Source organism: Tympanuchus pallidicinctus, unplaced genomic scaffold (assembly GCF_026119805.1).
Source record: "Tympanuchus pallidicinctus isolate F22 unplaced genomic scaffold, pur_lepc_1.0 scaffold12, whole genome shotgun sequence".
Taxonomy (NCBI): Eukaryota; Metazoa; Chordata; class Aves; order Galliformes; family Phasianidae; genus Tympanuchus; species Tympanuchus pallidicinctus.
The window spans coordinates 15,848,415-15,863,435 of record NW_026294637.1 but is presented as its reverse complement, the minus strand read 5'-3'; the positions used below and the strand labels follow the sequence as shown (position 1 = coordinate 15,863,435).

The 15,021-nt window shown below is 35.7% G+C and overlaps 1 protein-coding gene across 4 annotated transcripts in view; it reads left to right on the top strand.

The window, feature by feature from the left end:
* The window catches only part of VPS13C (vacuolar protein sorting 13 homolog C), a 79,659-nt gene that overhangs the window by 42,049 nt on the left and 22,589 nt on the right, over nt 1-15,021 (top strand). For all 4 annotated transcript variants that reach the window (XM_052672307.1, XM_052672305.1, XM_052672303.1 and 1 more), the window contains 18 exons: nt 1,017-1,173; nt 1,982-2,094; nt 3,064-3,233; nt 3,803-4,041; nt 5,033-5,262; nt 5,758-5,850; nt 6,717-7,082; nt 7,716-7,805; nt 8,235-8,390; nt 9,181-9,445; nt 10,002-10,162; nt 10,529-10,650; nt 10,898-11,192; nt 11,528-11,917; nt 12,849-12,953; nt 13,486-13,650; nt 13,991-14,119; nt 14,769-14,902. In XM_052672307.1, coding sequence (XP_052528267.1) covers nt 1,017-1,173; nt 1,982-2,094; nt 3,064-3,233; nt 3,803-4,041; nt 5,033-5,262; nt 5,758-5,850; nt 6,717-7,082; nt 7,716-7,805; nt 8,235-8,390; nt 9,181-9,445; nt 10,002-10,162; nt 10,529-10,650; nt 10,898-11,192; nt 11,528-11,917; nt 12,849-12,953; nt 13,486-13,650; nt 13,991-14,119; nt 14,769-14,902 — 3,380 coding nt within the window. The remainder of the gene's footprint in view (nt 1-1,016; nt 1,174-1,981; nt 2,095-3,063; nt 3,234-3,802; nt 4,042-5,032; nt 5,263-5,757; nt 5,851-6,716; nt 7,083-7,715; nt 7,806-8,234; nt 8,391-9,180; nt 9,446-10,001; nt 10,163-10,528; nt 10,651-10,897; nt 11,193-11,527; nt 11,918-12,848; nt 12,954-13,485; nt 13,651-13,990; nt 14,120-14,768; nt 14,903-15,021) is intronic.

The window sequence follows — 15,021 nt, the reverse complement described above, 5'->3', positions numbered from 1 at the left end:
TTGTTGGCTGTCCTGTTTGTAGGTCTGTTAGTTGTGATACTGTATAATGAGTAGTTTTGGTAATTGCATACAAATGGGAAACTTTTTTTTTTCTGGGTGGGATGTCTGTAGAGATATCCTTGGGATTAACAGTGGGATCAAAAAGGATTTATCTGTTTAGTTAACATCTGAAATCTAGATAATACTTCCACTTGCTTAGCTGTAATAATCAGCTTACTTGAACATTTAGTAGACTTAGAAACAACAGTAGAAGTGTGTCACTGATTCATAACAGTTTAAAATTACAGTGATGTCTTTGCAGCTAGAGCAGATTACTTTCTCGTTTACTGTGTTAACCATAGGAATTAAAGTAGGTAGGAAAGCACTGGGAGGACTCCTAATAGTAAATTAGACCTACTTTGTTCCTCTGTTCTGACGCCAGATGCAGCACTGGTGAAGCACAGAGGAATGCAGTACTGGTGGAGTACCATTAAAAATGTATATATAGAGAGAAAATATTCTAACACAATCTGTTTTTACTTTCTAAATGACTGTATTTTTCCACTTTTTACTACTTTTTTTTTTTTTAAATGATCCTGCTAAGTTATAATTGGATTCAGATTTGTTAAGTTTTTAGTTCCTTTTTGAATGACAGTTCTTTAATGTATACACTGTAAATCATGGATTTAATGATATCTGGCTATGTGTCTTCATTACTGAATTGTTAAGAAGCATTGGTGCTTAGCAGCTGTTCGTACCTTTCTGCAACCAAGGAACCTTCACAAGGCCAATAAGTATTTAACGCATAGTATTGTTGTTGTAGCTCCTGTTCGTAACAAATGATGTCTTCCTAAGGTATCATTTATTAAATCATTTTTGTTAGAATTTAGGATGTTTTATCTAGGATCTCTGACTCACTGACACATTTATGGTGGAACTGATTTATTGTCTGTTATATGCTGTTGACCAAGACAGGGTTCTGTACTGAAAGGAAACAGCATCACTAAAATTGAGATTGTGGCTTTGTTGCTTTTCAGATAGCTCTCAGTCAAGGTGATCTAGCTGTTGTCATGAAAATTTTACTTGAGAACCTTGGAGGGGCTTCTTCCCGGCCAGATACCTTGCAACAGAGCGTTGAAGATAACCAGGTGGTTAGGAAAGAGAAGGTTCCAAATGAATCTGATAACACTGAAGGTATGTTAAATTCTCTAACTGAATAGATTCAAGGAGAGGACTGCTGACAAATTAAAGCATCATTGATCTGAAGTGCTTCAATGTATATAAATAAACTTTTTATTAATAGTCATCAATTTTTACATGAAAAGTTACAGGATGTGTGTGAACATACTGGAATGCAAAATAAATATTGTAGCTTTTTATTTTGCCATTTATGTTTTATAGGGTGGAACTATTTGGCTTATATCAGAGGCTGAAGTTTCAGATTAAAAAAAGATAAAACAGAAGCAACAAGCTGCCTAGAATGTATATGTTACGTCCTGGGCTTTTATAATTGTGCCTTTTAATATCTTAGGTGTGCATTAATATAAACGTGTCCTTAATCTTAGCATTTTGCCAACTTTCAATATTAAGTCATTCTTTTCTAGGCTAGTAGTTGAAATGCTAAAATATGGAAAGAATCTAAAAGGAAGAGAGCAATGAATGCTCTTTTAACAGTATTGATATTTTCTGTAGTTATTCATTAAAACAAGTGAAGAACTGCCGCAGCAAACTAATGACAACTTGCTAGAAGTTCTTAAACCACTGAGTTATAGGTAGCAACCATTCAAGAGAGCAAAATCCTATTGAATATGTGAAATTGCAAATTGTCATGAGTAGTCTTTTTGAATTAAATCTTTTCTTCCTTTTGTCACTTTCTGAGCTTGGTTTAAAAAAAAAAAAAAAGTAAAAAAAATCCAAACCTGGAAAGCTGTCCCCAGTCTCAGTATTCTAAAGGAATATGCAAATACTTGCTTTTCACTAACATGCTCTCTTCTTTCTTTAGGACAGGAAAACATTCCTGCAGCTCAGTCTTCTGCAGAATGTTATACAATGCTTACATTTGACTTCAATTTTGAGTCACTTTCAGTAACACTCTACAATAGTGACATGAATCAGGTCTGTGACAAAAGCTTTTATTACACTGGTGGGGTGGGGAACTTTTGCTTCTTACATGGGCAGAACCCAAGATAGTAAAACAGAGAATTTCATCTGTTGTAATGCTTTGTAATCCTTGTCTTAAGGATCCTATAAATTTGTCCTGCAAGCTGGAGACTTTGAGCAGAAAATGACCTGAATTTGAAGAATGTCAGTGTAAAATTCACACTTAAAAAAATGAATCAACCAACCAAAATGACCCAATGTCTCTTTTGGTCATTCAAAGCTTGATTCCAGTTGTCCAATCTACGAAATGAGGTTTTCAGTTGTAGGAGTTGCCACCCTCCGTGATACCAGTTCAGTTCATGACTTACGTAGTTAGTAAGCAGTCCCAATATGTTGTACACCACCCATACTTGTGTCTTACACAGTCCTAACAACCTTTCTGTGCTGAAAACAGAAGAGAAGAAACATGTAATGTGGCTTTGTCATCATGACTTTATAGCCTTTATCCACCTAAGAAACTGCCTGCTTTTTAAGCTTTGGTTATAGCAAACAGATGGTAGCTTGTATGACAGTTGCATTAAACACAGAAACTTTTTGTTTCAGGAAATGTGAAAGGAAGCTGTAATGGGATTTCATTTAAATGTCTTGTTTGTATATTTTCAGTTTAATCCTTAGGTCCTGCTTGTAAATGTAGTTAGTGTAATGAGAATGTAAGGATCCTCTGAGGTTCAGAGTCAGGTGGAGTACCATTGCATCATGCATTCTGAACAACTACTGGAAATTGCATGTATTGCAACCCAACATGTTTGTTGTATTTTTTTTTCAGTTAGTTTCTTAGATTCATTTGTATGATTAAAGGAATGATTACATCAGATGGCTTCTGCCATTTGCAGATCAGAATGTGCATCTAATGAGTAGTATCACAAGAACTGTGCTTAATACTTAGTTCTGCAGTAACTAGTTTTACTGACTTTTATTATGTAGAAGTCCCTGCTTTCACTGCACAATGAGAAATTATGCCTTGGTGAACTCCGACTACATCTCATGGCATCATCAGGGAAGATACTCTCCGATGGCTTAATGGATGTGAATGTTAAACTTAAGGCATGCACCTTGGATGATCTCAGAGAAGGAATTCAGAATGTGACAGCGAGGTGAGTATGAGTGGATCAGAAATGAAATAATTCTGTGTAGTTTATGAAGAAGACTTTCCTAGGCCTTCATATTTTGCTGCACATGCAATTAATAATATGTAGCAGGACTGTCAGTCTTACTGTGCCCTAATGCAGATAGTGATGTAATTTTAATAATGTTAAACAGTTATGTCTTGTTATATGTTGATTTTCCAGATCATCCGAAATGAAAAATAACCATGAAACTTGAATCTTACAGTAAACAATGTGGAACTGCTTAGTAGTGTATACCCTGTCTCAGCTAGAGTTCTGTGTCCTGAAATTTTAGTCTGATGGCTAAATGGTGCTTATGTAGTTCCCAAATTGTACAACAGATTTTAAATTCAAATTGCTTGTTAGAAAAAAGTCTGTATCATTTTTCTGTAGATAACACAGTATTTTATAACTGTATTTTATGACTGTATTTTACAGTATTTTATAACTGTATTTTAAAAGACAAAGGGAGGAAAAACGTATTATTTGTGCATCTTTATTTTCTCTATTAATGTGTTATGATAGCAGAAATAATTCACTTTAACCTTGTTTTCCAGAATGATAGACAAGAAAGATAACACAGATGACGGTTCTATGATAGATGTGAGTTACAAACAGGATAAAAGTGGAACTGAAGTTGTTGCTATCCTTGACAAGCTATATGTGTGTGCCAGTATGGAGTTTCTGTTGACAGTAGCAGACTTTTTCATAAACTCCATGCCAACATCCTCAACAGAAAGATCAACGCAGCTCCATTTGAAGAATGTTACTTCTGGTAAATCGAAGCCAGAAACAGGTCTGTAAAACTCACTTTTTCCCCCCCCATTTTATTTACGGATTTCATATTGAAAATAAATCATTCGGAAGTGCCAAGGATGCTTGTCTTGCTGCCTGACTTGGTTTGTTCTTCATGATGTATAAACTGGCCACTCAAGCCATAGTTTACTGTGAGCAGTAGTAAATGCCTAAGTGCTGTGTCGAGCAATGGAGTGCTCTCCAGCTGAACTAAATATTAAAATTTACTCCTGTTAAAGTGTTATTCTTTTTTCTTACCTATTTCTGCAAGGAAAGCATCCATAAAGTAAGATGGATTGTGTGGATAGTAGTTAAGAAAGTAAAAAAGAAACAACTTGCTCTTCAAATGTGAGTGGTAGCAAATATCCTACACATCTGCAAGCTGAGAATTTTGGAATTATGTCCTGTTTAAAAGCATGATAACTATGTTATTTCGAAGTTGTGGAAAACTAAGTCAAGATGACTTTTCCTTTTATGTTAAACACTGAAGTTATAGTATGATGAGAAGTAGGTGAGAAATCATCTCTTAGTTGGGTTTTGTTTGAGTGACTGCCAGTCTTGCTTAGCTTTTGGTCAGACCCAGACCCAGTCATTGTGTTATGTGATCTGGCCTGTTCAACAGCCCCCCTTTTTCTTTTTGGGATGTTGGCAGAGTGGTAGGAGTGACCCTTCTGTTTTATATTGTATCAGATAAGAGTGATTTTCAGCGTGGCTTTATAGAGCCAGTGCTTAGACCAATGTAGTGTATTGAAACAGTTTTTTGAACAGTTAATTGAAAGGACAAAATGCCTCACCAGTTTCTGGAATTCTGGGTGCTGTGTGGTTTTTGACTTTCAGTGAAATGCTACAGTATTTCTGTAAAGAATGAGATGTTTGTGAAATTTATACCTATAAAAGCTACGCAACAATTTCTGTGTGAAGATTAGATATTGCATCTATAATAATGCTTTCAAGCATTTCGTATTCAAGAATGGTTTTACTTGTTTTCCCAGAAACACCTTTTCGGCCAAATATGAAAGTGAAAGCTGTGATCATGGATCCAGAAATTGTGTTTGTTGCTAATTTGACCAGCGCTGATGCCCCTGCCTTAAAAGTTTCCTTCCAATGTGACTTTTCTCTGACATCGGGAAAGCTTGCACAAAGGATGACTGCTCAAGTGAAGGACTTCAAAGTATTGGCTTGTGCTTTCCTCAGAGAAAAACAGGACAAGAGTGTAACAAAGGTATGTAAGGTAACCAATGTATGGAAGATAATGAAGGTATGAAGACTTGACTTCTGATATGAAAAAAAAAAGTAGCAAGAACTCTTAGTGGGCATATTGGACTGTAGAGATGGCCTGTGTAGTTAATTTTGCACGTGATATCTTTATACATGTGTATATATATATATATATATATATATATATATATTTAGAGTTCTTAAGGATTTGGGGGTTTATGACTATACCTGCATGTTGGGTTTCTGTTGTAATATATTTTTAATCTGTATTTAATTTAGTGAGTTTTAATCAGTACAAAAGAGCCCTAGTTCAAATTTGGAAGCTGGAATGAAGCACAGTAATATAGAGCGTAGTCACATGGAAAGAATACTGTTCCTCTAAAACCACTTATTTATGTCATCAGTAGCCCTTTGGCCTTTGGGATGAAAAAATAAGTATTTTGAAAGGCTAGAATCCAGGAGCTACTTGACTGATCAAATTACATTTTTTTTTGCTCAGGTGTTACAACCATGTTCTTTGGTCATGGAAAATATGATGCATGTTTCAGGGTTGCAAACTGTGGTTGTAACAGTAGAAGAGCTTACTATAAAGGTAAGTCGGATTATTAAAGCTGTCTTTGAAAGAAGACCTCTGTTTTCTCAAGGGAGCTATTGATTAGACGTTTTAATCTGTATATTCCTCTGCTAAACATTAGTTTCTCACAAGAGTTGAGTTCTGGAAATAGGTGTTCCTGTTTTTCAGAGCTGCTCTGTGTTGGGCAAATTGTTACTTGTCTATTGTTTTGGCTGTTTCTTGACAATACAGAGTGAACTTCAATATTTGATACTAAGATTCCTCCTATTGGTTTCTTCCTGTTTTACATAGCAAGTGTTTTCTTTCCACCTCTACTGTTTTCCTCTTCAGAGAGGCACTTACAAACAAGTGTGTGCGTAGAAGTGCATATTAACTTAAGGCTCTTAATGTGATTTTCAGAATGGTATATAACGTGAAATACTGTCTTCTTATTAGGTAAATCATTGAGTGTATCTGTAGTAAAAGTCTTTCTGAATATAATCTGCAGAATCTTGTAAATTCACAGTCATTTGTGTTCTGAAGGAATGGCTAGAGATGAAATCTGAAATTGGAAACAACAGCACATTTGCTTAAGCTGTTTTGATGGCTGTACTGTTAATAAAGTGATGTTATATGTAAGCATGCTGACATGCTTTTTTGTGAATATTGTTCTTGAGCCTTTGGTATTCTGAGGGAGGAACTAGAAAATGTAGAAAAATGGGAGGTCCAAGAATAGTTTGTTTGTTTGTCTTGAAACTTAAGTTACATAACTTTTAAGTGTCATCTGTGCTGCGTATCTGTATCAGGAGCTGAGGAGTTATTTGCCATTTCCATCTGTCTTGTGTTTTAAATGCTTGTCAGTTTAAAAATGTGTCAAGTGATGTTTGTTTGTTTGTTTGTTAAAGATCTCACCAATAATTCTGAATACTGTGGTGACCATTATGGCTGCCATAAAACCAAAAACAACGGAGGAGGATTCTAAAGGAGCAGCTGAAGTTCCTGAAGATTTGTGGCAAGTGAAACCTATAGATGAATGCAATGCTTGGTTTCTTGGTGTTGACGTAGCCACAGAAGCAACAGAAACTTTTAAGGACCGTGAACATGCTGTGAAACAAGAGAAATTTGACATTGTAGTGAAATCTGTTCAGATGACCTTGGAATGTGGTCTGGGGCATCGTACTGTCCCTTTATTGCTAGTGGAATCTGTATTTTCTGGTGTCCTTAAGAACTGGTCCTCAATGATGGAAGTCTCTGCTGATATGTCACTGGAGGTTGGTACCATCAAATCATTACCAGTTTATGGTAGGTGCAGATATGTTTTAATTGTCAAGTAACTTGATTTTTGGTAGTTTTTTGTGCTGAGTTTACAGTTGGTTTACACTGTAATGCTCTGATAATTCTCAGTAGTCAAGCTATGAGTTAGCTTGGTGTGTGTACAGACTTCACATAATAAAGCACTGCTGTACATGGAATCAATAAGAGATTCCAATGGCAATTATGTCTGTGGAATAATCTAGTCCTCACTGAAATAATTGAAGTGTTGAAGTTTCTCATCCCAAAACTACTCTCATAGACACTGTAGGGGAGAAAATAGAGAATGCATTATTTCAATAAAAGTTAGCTATGATATTTCTAGACTGTCTGGCTGCATTTCTCTACGAGCTAGCTTTTTAAAAATGCTGTCACTGAAGAAAAATGTATGATATATTTCACTTGATTATACTGATATATTTTTTTTTAAGCTGTTAAAAATTAATGCTAGAGCTCTGAAATGTGAATCAAAGATTGAAAAGAAGTTCTTGCTTTGTTTTATTTTCTTAATGTGATAGTGTATTAATTGCTATAGGAAGGAACTTAGTTCTGCGTTTTTTATATGTCATATTTAATTTTGATTCTTTCTTTAGGTTCATTATTACAATGAAACGTATGCAGTATGGGAGCCTCTAATTGAAAGAATTGAAGGAGGAAAGAAGCAATGGAGTTTAAAGCTGGAAGTATGTAAATGTACTAGAAACTTTGTAAATACTGGGTTTGAGTAGAGAGCTGTTTTTTAATCGTTTTATGTAATGGAACATTGACCTTTCAGATGCTGTTGCTTTGAGGGAGCTATGGAATTTTACAAGATTAAATTCAGTCTGTTAACATCAAAGTTTTTCTGAATGAAGTTATTTGTGTGGTGCACAGGCAAAATGTAGCGTGTAACCACACGTGTTGTTAGAAAGTGAAATAACTTGCCTTCAGAATTGGTATAAAATTTCCATGTTACTGATAAGTTTGTCTGAGATGTATCAGATTTATAAGATAGTGTGGCCATTCCTTTGCTTGGAGAAGGGTTCAAGTGTAGTGCATGCTTTTTCCTGTTGTAACACAGGAGGAAAAATAGTTCAGTACGTTCATAATTGCTAATGAAATTTTTGTTGTAGATGAAGACTAACCCTGTCCAGGAAAGAAGTTTGATGCCTGGAGATGATTTTATTGTGTTTCCTGAGCCACAAACTGCAGTTAACATCTCTTCGAAGGATACAATGAACATAACGATATCCAAATGTTGTCTTGCTGTATTCAGTAATTTAGCCAAGGTAAGCATCAAATTATTTGTCTCTGTAAAAGATTTAGACCCATGAAGAACTCTGTGCTGTTAGTCACAAGCTAGTCATTGTTCTATAGCCCTGACAAATGTTAGCAAGCATGGATGACAAATTTAAATATGATAGCCCTTAAGGGTGAGCAACAACATGGTGCTGGCTTTGAAGAAGGCATTTTCTGTGTTAGAGGAACAGGTGTGCTTGTACAGGACTAAAGGAGAAAAGATGAAAGGCAAGTAAATTTCTCTTAATATGTATGAAAATGCACTGTAGGAAACACTTATGTTAATTAGAGGGTTTTATTTCTATTCAGCCTGCTTCTTTTCTGTAAGACTGTTCCATAGCAGAAATCCAACCATTTGTACAGAAGTATCTTGTGTAATAAAAGAGATGTTTGTATGCCAAAGTTGTGGTTAAGTACTAAGTATGGTGATGTTTGTGACTTCTATGTTGTCTCAGCTCATTTAGTTTTCTTGTAGAGCCTGCTAACAGCAACAGAAATCCTTATACATGTGTAATTATTGAGGTATCAACATTTGCTGTAAGTCACCAAATAACAGTAAAATCTTATGGAAGTTACCTTCCCTGAAATAATACTTCACATAATTACACATATATATGTTTCTCTATATACACTATATGTCTATATCTACATATGTAATTTAGAACATTATTTGCCAGGCACTTTCTTTTAAGACTTGAAATTTTACATTTCCGTAGCTATTTATGTATGATTACGTAATTATAATAAGTTAGTAATCACTATGAATGTTCCTAATTGCAGGCGTTTTCAGAAGGGACTGCATCTACGTTTGACTACTCCTTTAAAGATACAGCTCCTTTCATAGTGAAAAATGCCCTTGATGTTCCTCTCAAAGTGTTTCCTGGCTCCAGTTTTCGAACTGTGAATTCAGCTGAAAAGGAAAATGGGCACTGTGTAGGAAGTGGTCAGAACATGGAACTGGAATACTCTGTTTTTGAAGCTCCTCAACGCAGGAAGCTGTCTGCCTTGTACCGACAGGAGAGCTCCGCCTTCTCTTTAGATTTAGGTATTATGCTAGGGAACACTGTACAATATGTTGAGAACGGGAAAATGGGTGACTCAACTCGGTTAAATTCAGGTAACCTCTGTTGTGTTAAAATTATTTTTGAGTACTGATGGCAATTGGGAAAAAAAAAATCCAAACAACCACAAAGCCTAGCATTGGCGTGTTTCAGAAGGTAGAACTTCTAGTTATTTGGAGTGCTGAGTACACTTTTTCTCTTAGCCCTTGGGATAAAATAAGTGTTTTAGTATGGTCACTGATAAACTGTCTCACAGATCCCTTGGACTTAACTCACTCAAAAAATACTTTTGTGTATTCTTTTGATGTATTTCTTATGCAAATTATAACATGAAGTTAAAAGTTAAGATCTTCAGGAGCGTTCTGCCTTAAAGCTTCAGTTTTCCTTAGTGCTCAAATACCACTTCAGGTTGTTTTTGCTAGAGGCCATCTCTGATACTTGTTATTGAGTCCAGAGAAACTTGGATGTTGTTCTGTTCTTTAAAACTGTAGTATGAGTTATGTTTTGCATAATTAACACTTGTGTATTTTTATGGATTAGAACTGGAAGGATACAAAAAAGTGACAAACGTTCCCATTGGCAAACCAGGTCGACGACTGTACAACATGAAAAGCCTTCTTGGTGGTAATCCAAGCTCTATCATTGTACAGATTGATGCTGCAGAAGGAAATAAGGTTGTTACTGTACGATCTCTTCTGCAGGTAAACAAAAACAAAACCTGAAAGAGAGTTCTTTTGAGTGATTTTTTTTTTTTTTTTTTTTTTTCTTCTTCATGAGTTTGTTTTGTTTGGTTTCATTTGTTTGAAATAATGCATTTCCCAAAAAGCTAATTAGAGACAAATTAAGTAATTTACTGTATTTTTTTTCTCTGCGTTTTAAAAGATTTTTCTCTTAAAATTGAAAAGCTAGATTTCTTTTATTTGGCTTTCTAGTGTTATGAACATTGAGGAGTATATATGTATCCTTTATGTGAATTAACATTTTAAGCATGTTTTTACTGATAGGACTGTAAAGACTGTAATTTTTACTGAACAAATGTAATGAAAACTTTTATCATTTGATCCTAGATTAAGAACCATTTCTCTATCCCGTTTGTAATCTATAAACTGAGTAAGGACTCCAGATTGTTGGAGCCAATTGGCACATCCAAGCCTGAAGAGGAATTTCATGTTCCTTTACATTCATACAGGTGTGTTTTGTTTTGTTTTCTGTTCTATAGGGCTGTTCTTTGCAAGACTGATAAACAAGTATAGCATTACTGTGGAAGCTTAAATTTGCAGCTCTTCCTGGTTGGGCAAAAAGAAAAAAAGTCTTCATTTGGTAATTACACACTGTGCTGCAAAATTCCTCCAGAATGTTAGCAATTTCTTAGAACTGGTTGATGCTGACTGTCACTGTGCAGATGTTTGTGTACCATTTTTGTCTTCTTTCTGCAGGTGTAATCTGTATGTTAGACCAACGGGAATTTTAGAGGGTCAGTTTAGAGAGTCCACAACGAACATTGTCTGGAAAGAAGAGCTACATAGGAGCAATGAAGTAAAGTGCTTGTTACAGTGCCCAGCCACCGAGACAAATTTCTTGCCTCTAATAGTCAGCACAACAGCAGTACCTGATCAATTAAACCATATTTCAGTGTGTGAAGAGAAGTGGGATCCTGCCTATATTATCCACCTTCATCCTACACTGACTGTGAGGAATCTTCTGCCATACTCCTTGAGGTATTTACTGGAGGTAGGTGCAAAAAGTATTTGAGTGTTGCTGCACCTTGTAGCATGACTGTAAAATCCATTTGAAATCATAGTGGAGGGAGGGAACTGGGTCAGGGGGTACGATGGAATGGGTTTGTTGTCTTGAAATTTGCAGGACAGTAAAGACTAAACAATTCAAGTGAAGTGTAGTTGACCCTGGATTGTTCATAGGATCAGGCTCAAATAAGTGATTGGATGTTGTGACAAGATGCTAAAAACAACTAAAAAATGAGCATCCTGCAAGAGAAGAATAAAATGCTGTTTTGTGAATGTTTTATGTCTTAACAGCCTGATTTGCCCCTTATAATTTTATTGCAGGGAACAGCAGAAGCTCGTGAGTTGCTGGAAGGGAGTGCTGCAGATGTTTTTCATTCCAGAATCAATGGGGAAATAATGGAGCTTGTGTTGATGAAATATCAAGGCAAAAACTGGAATGGGCATCTTAAAATTCATGAAGGGATGCCTGAGTTTTTTTCAGTATGTTTTACATGCCATTCTGCAACAGTGATGACAGTGGACTTGTACATACATATCAGGCGAATTGGAAGTCGTATGATCCTGTCTGTCTTCAGTCCATACTGGATAATCAACAAAACTTCTCGTATTCTTCAGTATCGAGCTGAAGACATTCACGTGAAGCATCCAGCAGAATACAGAGATATTGTTCTGTTCTCCTTCAAGAAGAAAAATATTTTCAGTAAAAATAAGGTATGCTTATTGTAGGTGGAGGTTGTACTTTGCAAACATGCTGTTAAGAAGGAAAGTAATCTGTATTGCTTATCTACTTACTCTCTTCACTCCAAGAGACATAAAAATTCTGGAAAATTTATTGGGTGGCGGTTGGTTGGTTTTTTGTTTTTGTTTGATTTAGTTTCTACTTTCTCATTAATTATACATTTAGAAGGCTAATTACACTTCATTAGAGGATTAAATAAGTAGAATAGACTTACTGTCTGCATGCTTTCCCAGCCCCTTCTGGATGTTGTGCTGCATCCAGTCACCTAACTTTTGGTCCCAGTGAGAAACTGTTTGGTGATATAGAGTAGGTAGGGACCCCAGTGTCAGTGGGGTACCCTCCTAGCTTACCTGACAGAAAATTCTTCCCTCAGGGAGTGGATGAAGGATGTAAATTGGGATTGAATATTCCTGTGGAGATATTTTCCACTAAATAGCGAGGAATCACAAAATTTTCTTAATTATCTTTACAATTTAACATGGCCAATGTAAATATTCTGTCCAGTGTTAAACAGACATACTTTGTTTGACAGGGTATTTGCATGGCCAAATGAAGAGTACTGTAGCAGTAGATGTATTCTTTTTGTCCTCAGATGACCCTTTCCCTCGCAATTTTTTTTTTACTAGTGGTTGAAGAAACAGTTTGAAGTGTTATTTTATTCCATTCACCTCCCCCTTCAAGTTGGTAAAGCACCACAAAATAGTATTTTTTCCACGTTTGCATGCGCTCTCGTTAATGAATAGTGATACTAAGTGCTTAAGCTCATCTTAATTTACTGAAGGATTTAAAAGGACTTAAATGTGTTTTTGATGATGTTCCATGTGATACAGTAGCACTCCATAATGTGTGAACTCCAAAATTAATTTATTGAAGGGTTTTCCGTGTTCCCTTTTTTGTGTGTAGATCCAGTTGTCTATTTCAACAAGCACTTGGTCCAGTAGCTTTTCCCTTGATACTGTAGGAAGCTACGGATGTGTGAGGTGTTCAGCTAAGAGCATGGAGTATCTGGTAAGAAAGTTCTTCTGTGTTTCATGGGTCTCTTGGGGTACTTGTTTTTCTCCATTTTGAGGCTTTTGTTTCACTAGTTTTAAATCAAATCTCAAAATGAAAATTAACCAATTCCTGTTGTAAGGCCTTTTGAGATTACACTATTGAATTTTAATGCTGAAGACACAAGTGTTCATTTTGAAAACTCAAAGCTTTTGGGGTTACTTAGAGCCTGACTTAGCAACTTCATCTGAAGTATGTTTGAAGCTATGTAGAATAAAAAATAAAAATTAAAATTGAAAAAAAAGAAAAAAAAATACTACCTGAAGCTCCTGCTATACCGATACCATATGCTACCAAATATTACAGCTAAAACCATCTTTTTTACCTTTGGACTAATCATGTTGTATAATGCACTTCTTCATTCTCGTGTTGCAGGTGTTCCGAACCAGCTAGCCTTTGTAATTAATTTAACATCTGCTTTTCTTTTCAATCATCATGTCTTTTCTCTTAATCTTTATGTTTGTTTGAACCAGTTTTCCTTGTTTAACAGGTTGGAGTCAGTATCAAAATGAGCAGTTTTAACCTTACGAGGATAGTTACCTTCACTCCATTCTACACAATAGCAAACAAATCTTCTCTGGAACTAGAAGTTGGTGAAATTGGTCCTAATGGTTCTTTTCCAACAAACAAATGGAATTATATCTCATCTTCAGAGGTAATTTTTGTTTTGCTTCCTTTGGATTCCATCATAGAGAAATAGCAGGTCTTTATCTATCATTTAAGAAAATAACATCTCTGTGTATGCTCTGTCTTCTCTGTTGCTGTGACATGGACTCTTCACATATCTCAGGTCATGGTGAGCAGCACAGGTGGCATATATTGGGTAAATTAAGTCTTTCAATTTATGTAACTCATTAAATGTACACGGTATGTCTATCACTAGGAACTGGGGTAAGAACCTAAGGCAAGTAAGTTCATCATACAAGGCTACTTACTCTGGCTTGCTATATTGAATACATATGAACTGGAAGTGATTGCTATCTCTTGTTTTACAGTGTCTTCCATTCTGGCCTGAAAACTCATCTGGTGAACTTTGTGTAAGAGTAGTTGGCTTTCAAGGTGTGTCCAAACCATTCCTCTTTCAAGTCCCAGATAATGGCACTCTGCTGAGGCTGGAAGAATTGGTGAGACTACGAGTCTTTCTGTCCTTACAGCTTCATACTTTACTTTAGTTTTGTAGTATTTGAACTTAATACAGCTTGACTCTTGGAGATGACTGAGATAGAGGCCTTCTACTTTAAGGTCTTGGCGCATCACACTTCAGTTCTGTTTAGTAGTAAAGATTGTGAATCGTCTTGATGATGTTCTCAGTGTTTTCATAGATGTTTATTCAAGAGAAATATTCTGCTCAGTGATCAGTTGTTAATCTATGATCACTGAATTTATCATACATTCTGTGATGCAGTCATCTAGACTCCTGTCTTTCAGTTTTGTAGAATTTGTGGAAGGAAATGTCTGCCTATTGGTTTTACTAAGTGTAGCCAAATAAAATAATTTTTTAAAAAAATGTTACACATCTGTTTTTAAAAGCCATTTTTCTTACAATGGGAATATAAATTTTAATTTAAACCTACACATGTTTTGTGAATGCTACAAATGTCTTAAGCCACATTAAGTTTGATGTTACTGTTACTAGATAATGTGGAATAAGTTTCCTTTTTTTGTTTGTAAGAGACCCATGGAAGACTGACATCAAAGTAATAATTTAGCCTCTTCTACTTTGAATGTATGCATAGAGCAAATACTGAACTTTCTTTCTAACTTTTACTCCAGACAGGGGGCTTATTGGTAGAGGTGAATGTGTCAGAGCACTCTACTCTTATAAGCTTCTCAGATTACCATGAGGGAGCTGCCCCAGCTCTTATTGTTAACCATACTTCATGGGACTCCCTCAGATATAAACAGAGGTATGTGAAAGAAACAGTTCACTGATAATTATTTAAAGAGTTGATATCCTTTGAGAAGAAAGTAATAGTTCTCCTTTACCATTATGGTAAATAATAATGTTTTCAATAAAAAATAGTAA